This window comes from Anticarsia gemmatalis, chromosome 3, assembly GCF_050436995.1.
Source record: "Anticarsia gemmatalis isolate Benzon Research Colony breed Stoneville strain chromosome 3, ilAntGemm2 primary, whole genome shotgun sequence".
In the NCBI taxonomy this organism is placed as follows: Eukaryota; Metazoa; Arthropoda; class Insecta; order Lepidoptera; family Erebidae; genus Anticarsia; species Anticarsia gemmatalis.
Genome location: NC_134747.1, coordinates 10,153,938 through 10,174,130, shown reverse-complemented (window position 1 = coordinate 10,174,130; position 20,193 = coordinate 10,153,938). Strand labels below are relative to the sequence as shown.

General features: G+C 34.2%; 2 protein-coding genes across 5 annotated transcripts in view; one reads left to right on the top strand and one right to left on the bottom strand.

The window, feature by feature from the left end:
* The window catches only part of Mct1 (Monocarboxylate transporter 1), a 41,808-nt gene extending 25,867 nt beyond the window's left edge, over positions 1-15,941 (top strand). For all 3 annotated transcript variants that reach the window (XM_076136476.1, XM_076136474.1, XM_076136475.1), the window contains exons 3-7: positions 12,048-12,167; positions 12,637-12,861; positions 12,942-13,724; positions 13,807-14,007; positions 14,094-15,941. In XM_076136476.1, coding sequence (XP_075992591.1) covers positions 12,048-12,167; positions 12,637-12,861; positions 12,942-13,724; positions 13,807-14,007; positions 14,094-14,248 — 1,484 coding nt within the window. In that variant the 3' untranslated portion in view covers positions 14,249-15,941. The remainder of the gene's footprint in view (positions 1-12,047; positions 12,168-12,636; positions 12,862-12,941; positions 13,725-13,806; positions 14,008-14,093) is intronic.
* Positions 15,942-16,087: 146 nt separating this feature from the next.
* Positions 16,088-20,089, bottom strand: LOC142987598 (rhodopsin-like). 2 transcript variants are annotated; one of them, XM_076136471.1, is made up of 7 exons: positions 19,836-20,086; positions 19,570-19,735; positions 19,192-19,322; positions 18,905-19,121; positions 18,143-18,221; positions 17,557-17,703; positions 16,088-16,322 (listed from the first exon to the last, which is right to left on the bottom strand). In XM_076136471.1, the coding sequence occupies exons 1-7, from the start codon at positions 19,942-19,944 to the stop codon at positions 16,200-16,202; spliced, it is 972 nt and encodes a 323-aa protein (XP_075992586.1). In that variant the 5' UTR covers positions 19,945-20,086; the 3' UTR covers positions 16,088-16,199. The 2 variants fall into 2 exon arrangements, with proteins under 2 accessions (XP_075992586.1, XP_075992588.1); XM_076136473.1 differs by lacking the exons at positions 18,905-19,121; positions 19,192-19,322 and having other exon boundaries at positions 19,836-20,089.
* Between the last annotated feature and the right edge of the window lie 104 nt (positions 20,090-20,193).

The window sequence follows — 20,193 nt, the reverse complement described above, 5'->3', positions numbered from 1 at the left end:
TTTACTATTTGAACAACTTTTTTTCCTGCGTCATACAATAAAGATTTAAATCAAATATTATTTTCATTCACTTGAACTGGCTAAAACTAGATTGCTTTGGTAAAACGTATCTTTTGTATAAAGAGAGATTCGTGGAAGTAAAAATAGCCTATCACAGATTCGATAATATCAGTTTTTTTGAGATAAAATTGAGATGACGTAAATACATATTTTCCGTAATTCTCGGGAATGTGTGTCGTAACTGTAACTTTTGTTTCGAGTGATAATTATCGCTGTATCACAAAAATATTTTATCATTATGATAATAATCTTACTTTTAATTTTACTATTAAATTAGATACCCATCCTACAATAGATAAAGTATCTCAACTTCGTAATAAGTGTAATAATTACGCAAGTCGTATTCGTTTGAAAGGATTTGTTGGAGCGCGTGTTCGTTCTTTGGAAGTCATCATTGATAGTTTACAATAGATCTCGTACTCTACGGAACTTCCTAACTTCATAGATTATGACGAGCCCGATAATTTTCATCAACTCAAACTTTTGGGACGACTTTGAAGCAAATATTTGAGAGGGATTGTAAAAGCGAGAAACTTAATTGTTAATATTTTCTATTCATAAAAACTATTTATCGAACTATGGACATTATTACCCTATATTTACGATAAACGTATTTTTAGAACTTTAGATAAATTAGTTACGCGTTAAATATTTTATAACAATAACCTCTTTTGTAAAAGTCGTACTACAATTAGCTAGAAAAATAAAAAAGTCGTTTTATGAAGGACAACCGCAAGAGATGAGTGGGTGAGTGTTAGTCGAGCGAGAGCACACAGAGCTACACGGAAAATCTCATTTCGCATAAAGTATTGTTGGGTCAAATTCAATTTAATACTCGAATGAAGTCAGTGTACGGGAAAACTCGAGGTTATATCTTGTTTTCTACAAAAAAATAGCCAATTTATTCAGCTAACAGCGTCAACGAAGTTAAAATACTGAGAAATCTTTTCAGTATGTTAGTAAATATGTCATAAGTAGGCATACATAATTAAGCCGATTATCTATTATCAAAATGAACTGAGATAAAAGAGATATAAGTGTTGATAATGGCACTACATATTTCGACGATATCAATTTATTAGGATAGTATACAATATCATATCCGTGTAGTATAAACCCAGTTGCACACGAGTTTATTCCAGCTATAAAATTATTATTTTGATATCATTGATTCCTATTCTCCGTCTCGATAAATACATCAAAAACAATAAAATCAATGAACCCATATTACTAAATTGCAGAAATAAATTACACGCTAGAGAAAAAAATACCTAAGCAATAACAGACATTAAGAATAAACGCTATTTCTTATATGATCCAAAACAATATGTTAAAGCCTTTTAGCCATCGGAAGCGTGTCTATTGTCATTTACCGCTGATCACAAAATTCTGAATTGCTACCGAAGATTTCCCCACAGAAAACGAAAAAATAATTTGAACTGGGAACACGAGGCTTCCTAACCAAAAACGTTGCTTATAAAAATAAAAAAGAAGAAAACTGAAAGCATAAACGACAATCTTATGCAAAAATAATGAAAAGTTTTAAAGTGACCCAATAATGATTATTTTACGTACTATGTGATTATTTATCTGGTACAGCAGTTTCAGGCGACATTACCAGATAAATACATTCATTATGTTAGTAAACTAGTAAGCAAATGTGCGCTTATCAGATGACCGTTGTCTATGTACTATTTTAAGAAACTCAGATAAATTGAGAACCTATATAACTTACACTTAATCAATAATTATAATTGCTGCTGCGTAATAAATTCTTCATAACAAAGTTACCTTAACATTTTAGAGCGATTCTCTACAACTATCGACTATCGACAACCGGCTAACTATCGAAATTGTTTGATAATAATCGGACCAATGCTCCTGGTGGGAGCCGTAGGATCAATTTATATGTCAAACTAAAGATACTCGATAGTGCTAAGACTGAATCGCGCTACAGATTTTAAGTTTTATATTACCTAAAGGTCATTGACTTAGAATAATTTTAAAATTAAACAAACCATTGATTTATATTAATGTCCTTTGTTTGCGAGAGTTCATAAAACATTTCAGAGCGTTATTTATTTAGGACTACACGTTGAAAACAAATATACCCTTGACATAAGGGACGCAAATAACTTGTATGACGTAAAATATTATTTACTCGACAATACGGGATACGCCTTGGGATACGCATATTATTTGTTATGAGTGTAATCATTAAACTAATGCATATAAATTGATCACGATAATTCTCTTTTATTATAACCTGTTATTGCATTACTTGCAAACGATACCGGTCCTATAAATCTGAGATTTTGTAATAAACGTAATATTTCATTTATCACAAAGGTTTAATAGTATTTTATCATTTTCAAATGGTTTTTCTGTAAAGATAAGAACAGTAAAAATCCCCAAGTAGTTGCTATGAATGATAACAAATAATATGATTGTAAATCAATCACAGGGGACACACAAGGGAAAAAGTAATTTCCATTCTTTCTCGAACACTTAATACAGGAAACTCATAATCAAGTGAGATGATAAAGATTTACGTAATGATTTCAAGATTCAAGGCTGACGACCTGTACTTGAAGGCACGGACTTAGGCCTCACTCCGGAGAGGAGGCCCGTGCGCTGATAACAAGTAAGGTATTATGCGCCGAGTGTAAGAAGCTTTGTGTGAACGACAAAGTGACCTCTGTTGATCTATTGTCGCTATCAGCAGACATTGGCCGACGACCCCTTCACGATATTTATCAAAACAATAATATAGTAATGACATTGCTATCACATGCACTATCGTTTAACACATTAACGTCCCTTTGTTGGTTCATAACGAGGTAATTGTTTAGTGATGGTGTTGCTACAATCAAGAGCCCATTTTATTTTGGTACCAACACGTGTTTTCTTTTGTGCACGGGTATCCGAGTTCGCTTGCGAATCAATTGCCATGTAAAAATTTTCCAAGTTTTAGTGACCAGTTATATTTAACCTATTATATGCATCCGAAACACTTATCTATGTGCCTAATTTTTCTGACAAATTTAATTATGTGCAAACATTGTTTAGAAACTAGTTATCGTATGTTTTAGAAAACATTTTCCTTATAAATAACATTAACGCAATAAAGCTATTAATATAACAATACTTTATCTTCAACTATTGTTTTTCTAATTACTCATAACGCTTATAAAAACTGATAGCATAAAATCAAACGTTGCCGTCGCTGGAATATCATAAGTGACCAGACTTCGGTCACCGTTTGCTTAGAGATGGCACATTTTAGGAGAATCTTTCGATTTACTTTCAAAATAGATACAAACAAGGGTTGTTTGTACATTGTTGCATTATGTTAGAGCAGTAACGCGAGAAACGTTTTACTTGAAAGGTCCTTTCATTGCCCGGGGGTCAAAGTTTGCCAACAACGGTCGTTAACGATAGTACCGTTTGATGCGCAACCAATGAGAAGGCCAGGATTATTCTCACTAAACATTTGTAAACAGGAAAGAAAAACAATAATTATTTTCTTATCAACATTATAATGTGTTCCGGTACGACTTACATAATATGAAGTCTAGTGTAGATTTCTATAAATCATTTAATCGTCATACTGGAATAGATAAACACATGTCAATATTCTTTACAACATTCCATAGGATTTATGGATAAACGACAGCTTATAAAAGAATTAGATAAGCATAATACTGTTGTGATAATAAATCTTCATAACGTGATATGAACGAACACGAGCTCTACTCTACGTAGCGGCGTGGAGGCTTTAGCAAAGAAAATGTAACGAGAGACGTAACACCTGCATACTTGCAACCTCTGAAGTAGCATTTTCTAAGCTTAGTTTTATTTATACCCGGGAAAATGTAGGTACAGCCATTATTATACAAGCTTTAAAAACCGTATTATAAAAATATGATTTAGCTTAAATTCACTTGTAAAGCCTAGTCACTAAGCAAATTGTCGCTTCAAATATCAAAAACTGATACTTTTGCTGTAACTGTTAGAACGTTTGTACTTTTAGAACTTCGCATGATACCCTTCTTCAATCGCATCAACATGCTTCCACGCAATGGGAGAGCACGATATTTAAAAAGTCACTATCGCCTCATCCGCAAAGACTTAATTAATCTGTACATGAAATCATAAATATTACAATTAGCACACTCTGTTCTATTAGATTTTTTTGTAAATAATCTTTGAGTTTTGCTAGTAATCCCCGAGAATTACATGTTATCACGCGCTATTCTAAAACACGTTGCTGATAAGAGTCAAATACAGACTCAGAGAAACCACCGACAGATCATATCACACATGTTTTATTGCATAATATTGAATCGGAAATGAGTCCATCACGTTTTTAAACAGTCCACGTTATCTTAATTAGTATGTAATAATCATAGATTACGAATGTTACGTTTAAATACCTACACCACACACCCACACGTGCTGATAAAAGATAATGAAAGTAAATATAATAATAGTTTTTTTCTACGATTTGTTCAATACAAAGATTAAATAATTGCTTTATCAGTATTTGATAAACATTTATGTATTGGTGTCGTGATTTTAAAATGACGTACCTATAATTAGTTACTAGGCTAGAACTACAAGTTACATACAGTTGTCAGTGCCTGCAAAAACGTGTATGTTTTAGTAAATGTAAGCTTTATTATTTTTATATCACATTTCCTTGACATAAGAAGGTATTACTCCAATTACCAAGAGTGAAAATATGGTATGAGTACCCATAAAATTTAAGGAAAAAAATGTTGTGAAAAAAAAAATTATCATTCTTCACAAAAGCCTCTTAAACGTAAATAAGTCATTTTTGCCTTAGTCATTTGGTTTTGTTAATATACAATAATATACATTTTACATTTACAAGGACCTGTCCATGATTACGCAGTTAGGTAAAATTACGTTTATATTTGGCATCTCATTTTCGTAAGAAGGATGCCTACAAGAAAATATCTCATATCAAATATACGAGATGGAGGCGTTAATGCAATTTTGTTCGTTCACGTTGACCTTGGGGGCACAATTTGTGTAAAATTAAAGGTTCAAGCAACCCCTACGCGGCCATCAAATGGCGGCGGCGCTAATTCGGGCCCGAGCTCAACATATACCTTCAGAGTCAAGGGCAAGGTAACATTTAAACGGCACTCCCGGGTTACATCAACTATATTTGCCATACGGCTGCAGCATTGCGGATATTTTGCTGCAGTGTGTTTATATTTAAAATTGTTTCTGGCACGTCCAAACAAACACCATAAAATACAAACTTACTCCTTTATTAAAGCAGAAAACCTGAACAATTTAAATCTTAATCAAAATACACAAATCATACCCTTGGGCTGCTAAAGCTATCATAAAGTGAATGACCTTCAATACGGAAAATCAACGGTCAATACTACCACATTTATTACCTCTAGGCACGGACTACTAGCATCCGTTTTTCGTCCGAGTGAAAGAGGCCAAAAGAGAAAAAGGAGTAACAATAATTATATGTGACCATATTACGTATGGGTGAATGTATCCACTTTTATTTGCTTTAGTCTTAGAGATTCAGGATATTTGTAAATCAGCCCAACGCCGACCCTACGAAACCTAATCACTCCGCTGTATCTTCATGCGTAGGTCGCATGGAATTGAATTAAATGATTTGTATTCGAACACGCAGTTCCAGTTGACATTATTTACATGTCGACGACCTCCTGCTCCGTAATTAACTACACAAGTCTGCCCGAGTTCATTATAATATCTGTGTTTGCACAACTCGCTACTAAATATCTAAATGTACACAAATACTTATTAATGTAAATACACGTAAGTAGAAGACATTGACATGAATACAGCCAGAATGCAAATAATATAATTGACAAACAATAATGTTCATCATGACATCATTTTGTCTAATCTTTGCGTGAGACTTGAGGATTTTTGTAACAGTAAGTAAGCAAGAAATAAGTCACGCTACCTTCATGCAAACCTTTAGCGAACGATTTATATCGACGCTTGTAAGGCAATCCTTACTAAGCGACACTGAGTAAACTTTACAGGAGAGTGATATAAAGTTAATTATTTTTTTAAAAAATTCATTAAAATTCTCTTACTCATTCGATTAAAATGATGTTAACACTCGAAGAATTCATTTTTTCATAGCTATTTCATATGTCAAAATCAGACACCAGACTCTTTTATAAACACCGGTTTATGTCGGTTAGATACAATTTACCTGATTTAAAAAACAAGTAAAATTATCTAAATAATAACTGAAGAACATCTATAACTTGTAAAAATAGATAAAGTTAATTGATTTAGATATTTGAAACAAGAAAATTGATCTAAACAGATCTGGTAGTTGAAAATAAACCAAGTAAATTTACCTAAGCATTATTTAATTACATTTGTGATTATGGAAATTGTATCTTAGTTATTAAGATTACCCCAAACCTCTTTTCGTAACTGACATAAAATAATAAAAACAGGTATAGTTATGCATTGTATTATGCACGAAAATAAATGAAATTAATTATTATTGAATCAAAGTCTTTATTGAAAATTAAAAAAAATAATAGGCTCCGTAGTGCCGACCATACAAAACTAAAGAGAATCTTGAATATGACAACATTCAGTCTGAGATCAATATTGAGATCAATTTTTTTTAAATTATAAATTGCACCACCATCTGATTCTTCATCAGTCACTTTATAAAAACACAAAAATCACAATTGTTAGTATAGCAATTATGTACCTATAAACTATTCATAGACAACAAATCAATTAACATCCTTAAAAAAGAAACAATAATATTAACCAATAAAGATGACCAAGTCGATTTATTTGTTTTAATCGTCAAATATTTTTAATATTGGCATGATAATCACTTAATAACTTAAGACAGAAAGTCCTTTAAGTAGATGCTAAATAGATTAATCGACTTGGTATTACATAGATCTCACAACTTTTTACGGCAGCGAGACTTGAGGATTTTTACAGGATGTTTTTGATGGCATCTCACTTCTTTTTGTAAAGCGAACATAAGTATGGAAAGACGTTTTTTTTTCATAATTCAACATATTTTCCAATGGGAATGTTGTTCAGTTTCATGGGCTAAACACCCTTATTAAGTTATGCCTCCTATAGTAGGGACCTATATACATACACCTATTATTTTCTATTATACTACAATACAATACATAATTATTAATTCATTAACTGCAAATGTAACCTTGTAATCCTATACATTTATATGGGATTACAAAGTTATTCCTGCAGTTAATGTATTTGGAAAACTGGACTGAAATTAGAAAATATTGAAGTTTTCCCATGATTAAAACACAAAACCCTTTTTGTATTCTAAATTAGAGGCTTCTATGTCTGATAGAAGTACCTTAGACTTTTGATGATCGGTGAGTCAGTAAGTGACAAAATTCAAAACTTTAACAAGTTGTCATTCTTAAACTACTGGTTCAAATTGACTGAAATTTTAAATATACTGTGTCTATATAATGACTGATAAGTTGCTAAAAATTCTGGCTTCTTGTTTTATCCACAACGAAATTACAGGGGGGTCGAAAATGGCCTGAATTGCTTCGAGAAAAGATGGTTCGGCCGTGCCGTTTTTTTTTGCTCGACTTGCGGGGGCACTGCCTTGCCCCCAGATAAAAAATGGGTAATAAGTGTGTTTAGATCATAACTCAATCGTCTTCGACACTGTGGAACTTTTCTTGTTATGCCTGCATTCACCAACGCCATCTCGACTATGGATGAACTACGTCGTTTCCGCTCGCAACTCATTGTAACTAAAATGAACATAAAACCGATTTAAAATTAGCACTTTGAACAAGTCAATAGGTAACGGTCATTATCGTATCTCTTCCCGCGAACCAAAACAATAACTAGGTAATGTACCTATCATGTTTCATTGGTAAAAATAATTTAGAATCACAAAGATCGAAATAATTTGTTTTAAAATAGTTACTACCTTTGCGTATACTGGTTGAATAGGTACTTACCACGACTTCGCTAAATGCGCGCCAAAATGTGTAAGTTCTCTCTTAGCGACGGCCGGCGCCTGGCTGAGAGCCCGTATAGGCGACTCATTTCAAGTATCGCGCATGCCTACGCGACGGTTTTTAAACTCATGTAGTTCCTTAGCGGCGAGAAATATAATTTTGCGTACAGGTAAATCTATCTAACCACCATTTTTATCTATTATGCAAAACAAGTAATACTCAATAACCGACATATTTTTCCATTACAAAAATCAAGTAATACTATCTAATCGACAACATAAATAATAAACGTTTTTAAATAAAAATGTATAAGCTCTAATATATTTCCACTCTATTACAGGTGAATTGATACAACTGACACTGGCATAAAATATATTAACAAGAGAAAATACATTACCGCTTAGATTACAATTGACTATTATAAGTAAAATCTACTAAGTAGTTTTAAAGGAAAAAATCATAACAAGTAAAAATACGTAAATACAAATAAATGTAATAATCAATACATGGAAAATCAACTAAATTCATATCCCTAATAGTTCGAATGTCGTAACTGACGGATATTCTTAAAATGACTTTTTTTTGGTCGCTTAGTAAACGCAAAATGTAGATTTCAACAAAATCATGGCATATCGAAGCGACAGTAAAAAGCGTCGTAGAGCTATAACGCCTAGACTAAACGACGCAGAAAAATCTTGCGGTTCGAATGGTATATTTAAGTCATTTTACGGATTTATGTCGCTTAGTAAAGATTGCCTTTCAAGCGTCGATATGAGCCATTTGACATTCATTTAACTTTTGGGGACAGGTCTAACCTGTGCTCGCTAGTATCAGTGCTGGTTGAATTAAGGAGGTCAGACGGCGGACGATTACTAATAATCTATTCATAAAATAAACATACCTAAGCCTAACCTAAAAAGATAATTACAGGTAAAATAAAGGAAAACTATGAGTAACCTGTTGATTGCCACTCGGATATAAACCCAATAATGTTCTTTAATTACTAACTATTTATACAACATATTTGTTGTATTCGAAACACGGAGCGGCATATCAGTATAGAGGGCGAAATAATGAGTTTGTAGAGGTACAAAGTCGTAACTTTCAAATAATGGTCGCAATACAAGCCAAATCTGTTAGATATTGTTTAATGATTATATTATATGTTTGGGCAGAAGTTCAAAACAAATAAATATGAATAGCATCCAAGAGCTCGAATCGACATCAAATTAATATGATATGAGCAATGATTAATTAATGTCCCGCGGCTGTGAGAGGTAATTACTGATTTCCATCAATTATTGTGTGCAATTTATGCTCGAATCTACATCCCCAATCCATCAGTCACTTCTCCGTAGTGTACTTTGACAGGGCTTCTCCACTGAACTTTGTATGTTATAATACCGTTTACTACTAAGTAATGGACAGAGAAAGATAAGTCTCTAGAATACACAGAAATATTAGAGTACCTACCTACTTGTTCTCAACAATCTTATCGATAATCTCAACTTGCAGAGCTCACAATCTTATAATAAAAATAAAAGCTTAGCGTGTTGTACGTTTTCGTCATATTGACATGTTCTTCCAATAAACAAGTAGGTAATCGAAAGCATCAAAGCGTAATGACACCGACATTTCGTAAGTACCTCATAAATATGGACCTGAAACGAAAACAAAAGTAAAAATAACACACGACAGTGAGAATTGGAATCGAATGTCAATCTCACAAAGTAGGATTTGATTATTGTGTCAGAATTCATACATCGCAAATCCCCCTTTTCTTAATGATACGATTCCGAAAAAAAGGCTTTCGCTGAATCACTGAAAATGTCAGAAAGATTTATTACAGAACATCAGAATTATTATTGACGAGTTACTTCACGTTTCATTATGAAAGACGAGCCCGTGGGCCAAAACTGTTCAAGGAAAGACTTTTATGAGAACATAACTTGTATGCCTGGGATTACCTCTTACAACTTAATCAAAGTTATAACAAAGTTAATATGCTCTTACGAGCTCTTAATGCGATTATTGGGAAATATTCCAAACTTTGTCAATATTCGCTTTCATATTACATACTTTAAAGCCATAAACTGGAGCAGCGTTTCAACAATGTTTAATTACACTTTTAACCTTTAACACATTCTGTGTCAGTAATGTACTTTATTAAAATAAAGTTCTTCCATTTATTGTCGACAGCATAACGATACCAGAAATTGTGTTCGGATTAATAGAACCAAAAACGAAATTATCTTATCTCTCGGTATTCAACTCAATTGTGACATAGTGACACATTCATCATGTGATTTTTCAGATAATCTTGTCAAAAAGAAAATATATGTGATACGTGCGCTGAAGTAATCACATATTATCCTTGATCCTATATATACATGTATGTATTACGTATATACCTATTTTATATGCAAGCGTGGCTTTTCTTTGATTATGAAAGAGCAAATTTACAGAACTAGCGTCGAACAGAGAGAATGTGGTTGAATAATTTCGGTTTAATCTGAAACTTGCTAGGACTTAATAACTAGAGTGTGTGAAAGCTCATTTTCCTAGTTCATCATACATGAGATGAGAGAAATGAAACAGCCCGGAGATTTATTACTCTTATTTAAATACATGAATTCATATGTGAACTTAAAAAGTAGATGTACAATATTTGGGTTTGTATGAACATATTTGTACATTTTATTACTTTTTCTTGTTAGCGCGGTTGTTAATGCGGCGATGCATTGATAACTTGAAACTAGTTTTCGTTGCCGTATGATATTTCTTAAAAAAACGTGACCTTATATTATTTTATAAATCGATTAAAACGATTGACAAGATTAAAGTTTTGCATAACAATAAAACATCACACAGATATCTTTAAGTAGGTATATTATATTCAGATCTTACAACCAAAATGGAAACATGATGTCACAGTTTTTAGAAAATAACTAAGGGTTAGAAACCATTTACTGCGATGCCTCACAGTTTATTTGTGGTGTAAATACTTAAGCCTAATGGGGTATGAATTATAGCGGCAATCGAAACATTCTCTGGCTCTGGTTTATTCGCAAAATAGCCCTATTATGTGTATTATTTCTTACATGAATGGCAACGAAATGCTCTTTAATTACGTCTTAGAGAAACCTTTAAGGGACTTACAATTACGTTTTTAATCAAATAAATAATAGTGTTATGGGGTTTTCGCTAATTAAACGTCGATAGCGTAAACTAGGCACAAAGGTAATATTGTCAATGCTAGCTCAACTAATTATATGCAACACATAGTATTGATGTATTCTTAAATAAGAAAGTAGAAGTCAAGCTTGTTTGGAAACAAGAATTCTATGTTTCCTATTGACATTTTAGATTTTTGTAAGAAATAAATTATGACAATATTTCTCTTTTGTTTCGTATTAGAGACATAAAATAGATAATGGAAGAGTTATAATAATATGAATGTGTTAGAATATGAGTTTTGTAAATGTATGTTTCCTACTTATAAAAGCAACAAATTGTGTATCGAAACGTACATATAATTGATGTTATTATGTAATTAGTCTTATCATCACTAAGATTTTTTTTTCTTGTGTAAGTGAATGGCAAAGGAAGTGTCTGACGGCGACACTCGTTCCATTGTCAGCGAGAGCCTTTGTTTAGTAGTGGTCGACTGGTCGCATATTCTCGTGGTCCATACTGCATCGATATTGTGTTGTATACGCCTATCATGTTAACCTACTTTGTAATAACACTGTGATGCAGTTACACGATAAAAAGAGTGTAGGCGGCAACGGAATTTGTGGATTTTCCGATATCTCATATAAATCTACTGTATAAATTCACAACAGCTTTGTGTTCGCGATTTTATAAATACTTTGGCTTCCTCATAAAATGCTTTCACGTAACAGGTACCAAAACGTTATTGATGACTAAATAACAATGAAAATGTTTTCCTTTCAGCCGATGGCATGACGTATTCGTTTGGCGTGTTCTATGCAGAGTTCCTGACCTACTTTAATGAGGGCAAAGGCAAGACCGCTTGGATCATCTCCATCCTCGTCGGAGTTACACTCAGTTCGGGTATGTAATCAATTTAATATATCACTGTTCCAGCTTGAACATTCAACTGTACGGATATAATGATGCCATCTAACGGAGTGCCTCTACGTGCCCAACCCTAACGTTAGTATTCGCGTAACCCTAAATGTTCTTAAAGATTAAACGTGTATCTACACTTTCCATTTGGTAAATTGAATTGTTGTGGACATTCTGAGAGCCAGAACTATCCACAGCTATATATTGTTACAACCACGTGTATGAAATGTGTATTGTTATCGGATATTCTGTTTATAGTTCTACAGCAAATGACTCAACTAAATTAAATACTTTGAACCGTCCACACGACATACACTGTAAAAGATAACAGCTTGACACATTCACGCTGATACACTAGTGATTTATTAACCGTACTAGAAATACTCAGAAAACTTATACTTCCCCTATTTTTGTAATTATTTTGGAAACCTAATTTTTAAACTTGATATTTCAGGGCCTATATCCAGCTCTTTCGTGAATAGATGGGGCTGCCAAAGAGTCACGGTGGCCGGCGCGCTGTTGTCATCAACTTGCGTTGTAGCGTCTGCCTTTGCCGGCAACGTGATGACGCTCATCTTCACCATCGGTGTTGGAGCTGGCTTCGGTTTCGGACTCATCTACCTGCCCGCTATCGTCAGTGTCACTGTTTGGTTCGAGCGCTATAGAAGTCTTGCGACAGGTAATGCTTCTCACATTTGGCTTTTGTGAATATTATTGTAAATTTTCATGAGTAAACTCATAATTGTATTCTCTATCCAGGTATTGCCGTATGCGGATCAGGTCTTGGGACATTTTTGTTTGCACCAATCACATCGGGTTTAATAAACTACTACGGTTGGCGCGGAGCTATGGCTCTCATCGGTGCCTTTATACTCAACTGTGTGCCATTAGGACTAATATTCCGACCTGTTCCTGAAGCCCCCCGGACCCCAGCCTCAGAGCCCATGCTCCCTAAACAAAATAAGTCCCCACTAAAGAGATCTCAAAGTACTGAGCATGTAATAAGGGCAAACGGAAATGTGGAAGATAATGATGTCGCGAGACTTACTCTCTCCCAACCGGCCCTGAATAAGCCAAATGAACAAAAACAGCCGCGTTCACGTCACGGCAGCGGTATTATGCATAAGCCAGACGTATTGTATCAAGGAAGCATGCAGAGTCTCGCTAAGTTTAGATCGTCCTCACACATCCCAGAGCGAATGCACGTTAAAACAGAAGAAGTAGAAGCGAGGTGCGGCTGGTTACCTTGTTCATCAGAGTTTAAATCTGCACTATCAGAAATGTTGGATTTCTCGCTACTCGTAGACCCAATTTTCATTTTATTCGCCTTATCTAACTTTTTAACAAGTATAGGCTTTTATATTCCATATGTTTATACAGTACCTATGAGCGAACAATTGGGAATTGAGAACCCACCTTATTTGATTTCTATAATTGGAGGATCAAACTTAGTAGGAAGGATCGTCCTCGGCTACATCAGCGATAAGCCGTGGGTGAACCGCTTGCTGGCGTATAATGTGTGCCTTACTATTGCTGGCATTAGTAAGTATACTTTTAATTTGTTTTCTAACAGTAAACACAATACATAAACATTGAGCAATAATAACTTTTATTATATTTTTAGGTACGGCTTTATCAATGGCGTGCTGGGAGTTCTGGGGACTCGCTATGTACGCTACTAGCTTTGGCTTCACGATCGGTGCTTACGTGGGTCTGACCTCGGTAGTCCTGGTTGACTTGTTAGGTCTTGAAAAACTCACTAATGCATTTGGTCTTCTGCTTCTCTTCCAAGGAATTGCATCACTAATAGGACCACCTTTCGCAGGTAACATATTGCTGAATATTATTTTTAATACATATTCTGTCATTGAAAGTGCACATCAGAATAAAAACTTGTGTTTTATTTTTCAGGTTGGCTATACGACACGTACAAGTCTTACGCCCCAGGCTTTTACGTAGCAGGCGGTACGATTGCTCTGAGTGGAGTTATATTGTTCCTGATTCCGGTGATCGAAAGGCGAAACAAGAGGCGGTGCTACGAGGAGACCGCGATGGCAGAGATATAGCAGGATGGGGCCAGAGGGCCGCGGCACGACTATCCAGTGATCGTGCTCAACAGCCCCTCCACGCCGTCCTCTAGAAGTTCTAGCGAGGACACCTACAGCAACAGGGTATACAAAACTACAATAATAGAAGAGAAAAATAATTTTTATGTAAATGATGAAGATGATATCTGTGACTTTGTAAATATCGACGTGATGGATGAATGCGACGAGCGTTACCACGTATCGGACTATTGAGCCCATTCCAAAAAGTGTCGTGTGTGTATGTGTGTGTGTAATAATTATATAAATAGTTAGCGTTAAACAAAAAGGTGCAATGTAAATTTTGATTTTCATCTTTATATCGACATAGTTATTTAAAGCTAATAGTAATTAAAAAGTGCCCACGGCTATACGTTTCCTATGAACTGCAACAAATTGATAAAATGTTAGTTATAAGTAGTCAAGTTTATAGTGTATCGATACGGAACCAATGAAGGTTGAACAATAAATATTATACATTGTTATTTTTCCTCCATTACCCTCGGAGACAAAAGGCAACTAGGAAATTCGTTGGTATTATTGCTAATTTATGCATTCTTGCCTATCAAGTGCTGTGCAACTTTATTCTTCCACTAGACATATTTGTCAGCATTTTGCTTTACCCAACTTCCAAATATTATAAAAAAAATAAAGTATGTTATCCTGCAACATAATGTCCATCCTTTCTTTTCCACGAGAGGTACCTAAATTCAAAGTCATATAATAAAAATCACTACTTGAAATGTATCGCGACAAGCACATTTGAAAATGTTATCTAAACGGTAGAGTTATGTGAACAGATAAAGGGTCGACGTTACCCACGTCAAGGGAAACCCAATGACTATCATATAACCATGTAGGTATGTGTACATATCTACTACAAACACCTATTGTCAACTTCAACGAAACTATTCGATGCAAAACCTTACCCGAATGTTCTCTATTCGTTTGTTTTTCTTGCCCTTATACCACGCTGACGAACCAAGAGGCTAAAATGTATTATAAAGTATGTTATATTAGAATTACTGTAGCGTTATCACGTAGTAAGTGTGTCATGGGGTGTGATTTATGTATAAAATGTGAATTGGTCACAACGTATTCTACAGTATCTCTAAATATAGCATCAAAGCACGATTGGACTATCTGTAATGTACAATTTTCATTAAAAATGTTGACCATTTCACGTGATGTTGTGTGTGCGTAATTATACTCTTTATAAAGGCCTTACTGCGGACCAATCGTCGGTAGAATGTGATGGCATCCAAGTATCTAGCAATGGCATATTGTGCTTTTTGTATAAGAAGTTGTATATTTAATTGTGTACTACATTATCTGTCATTTCAATATTAAGTAAAGCTACTGTACTTTGTTCTTGTAGTGATATTTTTCCACGTTGTGTTCAGTAGTGTAACATGTTAAGTAGAGCTAGGCTGAAGTATGTTTTCTTCTTTATTGTACTATACGTGTAATGTACATTTCGACTGAATTAGGTAACCATACAATGTATCATACTATGGGGATGGACTGCGCTGATATTCTTCGTACAAATCTTTTCTCTTTTTATTACATTGTTGGCATTCTTGCAATCGTATTTAATACGATTTCGTACATTATCTAACGTTATTATTATGTATACTATACATAAATATCTAAAATTATAATATATTTAAACTGTCTTGTGGTTTTTGTACCTACCCTTACCTGCCTAAAGCTTCAAAAAAAACCTGAACATAATTTACAAGAAAATACGTCAATCGATACATATATAGGTATTAATATGTTTAATGCTAAAACAAATGTTTAGTAAAACAAACAACAAAGTAGGAGCATTACTAATTTACTATAAACTGTAACATGATAACTAACAATCAGGGATTTCAACTAATCATTGGGCACTACAAACACACATTACACATATAAAACTACAGAAACATTAGTCTTCCTTAGTGCCTTCATTATCCAGTTGCTCGTGTTCAGGCGCGCAAAGGTTGAACATCTTGTAGCGCACGCGGTCGTCGACAAGAAACAATGCTATGACGGTGAACGTAGGCGCTATCTGGAAAAAACATTGAAATAAGTATATAAATAATTAAGTATATCTTCTAAAATAATAAAGTTACGTACCTATTATATTAATTAAACGTAAATATATTGGTATCATTTCTATGACTTCATGCACTACTGTACTGGCTGATCAGACAATCCTTCGCAATTAACAGGATGACTAGTTAATATGAGTATCTACATAATAGTCTGATAGGTAACCACGATAATAAAAAATAATTGGAATCATCTTATTAAAATTAATTAATCAACAGTTTTTTGGAACATCGTAATGTTTATAGAAGTAAATATATATTTTATTTTAAAGAGCAGTAATTGTAACTCAGATTAGGCAACGGATTAATCACTTCAATAAATTTTACAGCGGTGTAAACAACAGTAATGAACACTGTTTTTCATTTCAGTTCTTTTCTAAGGCATAAAAACATTTACAAATAAAAATAACACTATTAATTACTATACTCGCAAAATGTCTCACCTCATCTAAAAGACAAATGTAAAATTAAATAGCATCTAACGTGCGAGCAGTAAGTAATTTGTCATTTTTACGATTGAAGAATAAAATAGCTATTTGGCTGACTCTTGTCTCTCGGACATTGTAGTCTGACTCATAGTTGGCTATCCCTCTTGCGCTAATTTGTGCTTGCATCACTATTCAATATGTAAATAAGACATATAATTGCATAATCAATTAAAATTTATTCGTGTGTCACAAGTTCTATTTGTTTTTATCAACGGCTGTCTGACCCGCGCAACACCGCTCACGAATTTTCTTTGCAGGTTTTTCGCTTTGCCTCCCTATAAAAACCTTTCCCGTGTCTTTTAGACAATTTTACGAAAACAATAAGTTGAATTGCTGGTGCCGTTCTTGAGTTTCTAGGGATTCATTTTTATTTATAAGAAGATACAATTGAACAAGATGCAAGCTGGCTGGTAATTTGTTTGATATTGTTTTTATAACTATCGGTAAGGTAATGGCTCGTAGTCTTCCGTTTACGTTTCAGCGCAAAACAAATATTCGTGTGACCTAAACTTATTTGTTCCGAAACAGGGTGTGACTATCAACCTTAGTATGTCAGGTGAAGGCTTTCACGAACCTAATTTTATATTCATGGTAAACAAATAGTCAATTCTTGAATTCTGCAAAATATTTTTTGGTTAATGATAAGTCAAAATATCTGACTGTCCTAAGTCTCCAAATAATCGTTACATATACTGGTACGTACCCAGTGAAGCCACATCGCCCACATGATGTAGAATGACGTCACAAACATCAGGTCCACGTGCATCAGCTGTGACAGCAACACGCTGCCCCTGATCATCGCGATAGGAGTCCAACAGAAGAGGCTCACTAGGGTCATCACTATCACGCTCTGAAAACATAATAAAAAACATATATTGTCGCTTCCGCGGAAAAATCCCTACCGAACGCACATAAACGTTGTGCAAAAAAGAGTTATAATTCAAATGTAAACATAGGTTAAAGTCTTTATCTATGGGCAGTTGCCTGAAATAAATGAATTTAATTTGATTGATTATATTATTATCAACCGTTTAGAAAGCCTACAATTATTGTGAATGTTCACGAATTCATTAGATTACAAGCGGTTTAGACAAATGGTTAGGTTGCGTGTCTTTCAATCTGACAATAGGCACAGTCCCCAAACGATTTCGTAGAACAAAATGTTCGCTATAAACAGTGAATTCGATTCGTATCAAACTGTTTCAATGAATATTTAAGTAAATAATTCTCTGTTCCATGAATAGTTGAATGGTTTCCGGTAACATAATATTGTCTGTGGATTTACTTACCCGTGTAAATTGTTGATGGTCCTTCATTGAACTAGGGAATTTACTTTCGAGGACACGAGCCCATATTAACGTCATGGTCCTTAAACAAACCAATCAGAGAAATACTTAATTTACTTTCTCGTATAAAATGATGTGCTCACTACTCACTGACAATTCAATTACTTCAGTTCAAGAATTTTGTCTGTCTCAGGACGTAAAAATTTATAGAATCGTAGAATAAATATTTGCCTCGGCTGACCTATTTTATTTAACAGCTATCGTATGAAATCTATTCTACGTTCATGACTGCGCACTACATGAGTTGGTACAATATTTTAGCATACAAAAACAGCCGCATGTTTCACTTTATCATCCTACATTAAACAGAATAAGAGGTAAATTCCACGGAACTCAATTAAAATTGTATCGATATTAATGGTTCGTGTCAGTTAAAAATGAGTTAATTGTGCAAATTGCGTGTAAATAAGTCGAACAGTTTCTCGCCGTTACTGCGGCATAATTGATGCTACTGATTACCATTCCAAGTTGGGACTCGCGCCGATATTCAGTGAGTCTGTTTATACAACAACTAGGTGAATTGTGGCGAAGCAAATTGGTTTATTAATCAAATTACCGAGTTGTATTTACTTACATTTGCATAGTTACATTAGTTACTAGTTTTGTTTATGCGATGTTGGCACTTATGTGAACCCTCAGTATCAATTGACAATAAATCGAGCAATGTTTAACTTACATGACTAGTGACTTTAGTTAGTTACTCACATGAAAATTGCTGGTTTAATACTTCGTAGAGCAAAGATTGCCACAACAATGTATCGCTGCCAGTTGTCTGGCAGAATGACATCGAAGGTGCAGCACGTACATTGGAAATCAAAACCATAACGTCCGATTCCAATTAATGGTGGTATAGAATATAACCAAGAGAAAAACACACACAGACCAAAATACAAGTAATAATGATTCTTTCGTATCTGCCAACCTTGAACAAATGAAATGTTTAGCAATATCCATTCTGTTTATAATTGAATACGCAACAAAGAATCACTTACCGTTGGTAATATATTTCGCAAGAACATATCTTTCAATACATACGTGCGTTAGACATTCGACCTCGAACACTGCCAAAAACGTCTCCAAGAAAGCAAAAAGTTCACAAGAGAATGATTGAAATCCGTACAAACTGCAAGTTAATTAACACAGAACTACTTTGTAAAATAATATCGACCGCTACAGCTCATATTGGTACCTACATGCCATTAAGTAGAAAAAAAATGCACACGTAGCAATTTTTTTCTTCTTCTTTCGTTTTTCTTAATGGTTAATGAATATTACCTCATCAAGCATATAGTACATCGATATTTGTCTTTAGCCAGAAAGTCTACACTTAGTAGATTACTTATGTTTTAAGGTTCTATTTGTGGACTCACGTTTCAATACATTTGACAAGGGGCAGGTGGAGCAGAGCCGGCACGACACGTCTAACACACGCAACGGAAGTAAAATTAGCCAAGTTCCGATAACTACTGTCAAAACGAAGACTCGTGAACAGAAGCGTCACGCTCAGCCACGCACTGAACATTACCGACAAAAGTCCTGAAAATACAACGACAATAAAGTAGATATTTGTAATTATACATTCAGTGGTTTAGCTGTAACATGTATCTGAAGAGTGAAAGTAAATAGAGCCTTTTACCTGTGAGCAGAAAACCTTCTTGCAAAATAATTCTTTCGTCATGACTAAATATATCATTCCACACACAAACGTCACTGAAATTGTTCTCAATATATCTTTCTAATTTCATTTTAAACAATTGCTTTTAAATGAGGAAACATGAAGCTTATTTTCGAAAGTAATAATAAAAAATGCAAAAATGTTTATTTGTGCCAATTGTCAGAACAGCTAACGAGATGTGTGACATCTCACACAAGTCCCGATGCGTCTAAAATAAGAATCTCATGTTGCACCTTGAGTCTTAAGGTTCACAACACCTGTTATGTTATGCTCTGCTAAACTTATTGTGTAATTACTATAGAAGTAGTTGAAAGAATTG

Bases quoted from the DNA above. Each gene is read 5' to 3' on its own strand.
- LOC142987598 (XM_076136471.1), bottom strand. From the start codon at position 19,944: ATGAAATTAGAAAGATATATTGAGAACAATTTCAGTGACGTTTGTGTG. The intron at 19,736-19,835 runs GTAAAAGGCTCT...TTGTATTTTCAG, and splicing joins AGAAGGTTTTCTGCTCACAG to GACTTTTGTCGGTAATGTTC. The intron at 16,323-17,556 runs GTACGTACCAGT...TGTTTTTTCCAG, and splicing joins GGGCGATGTGGCTTCACTGG to ATAGCGCCTACGTTCACCGT.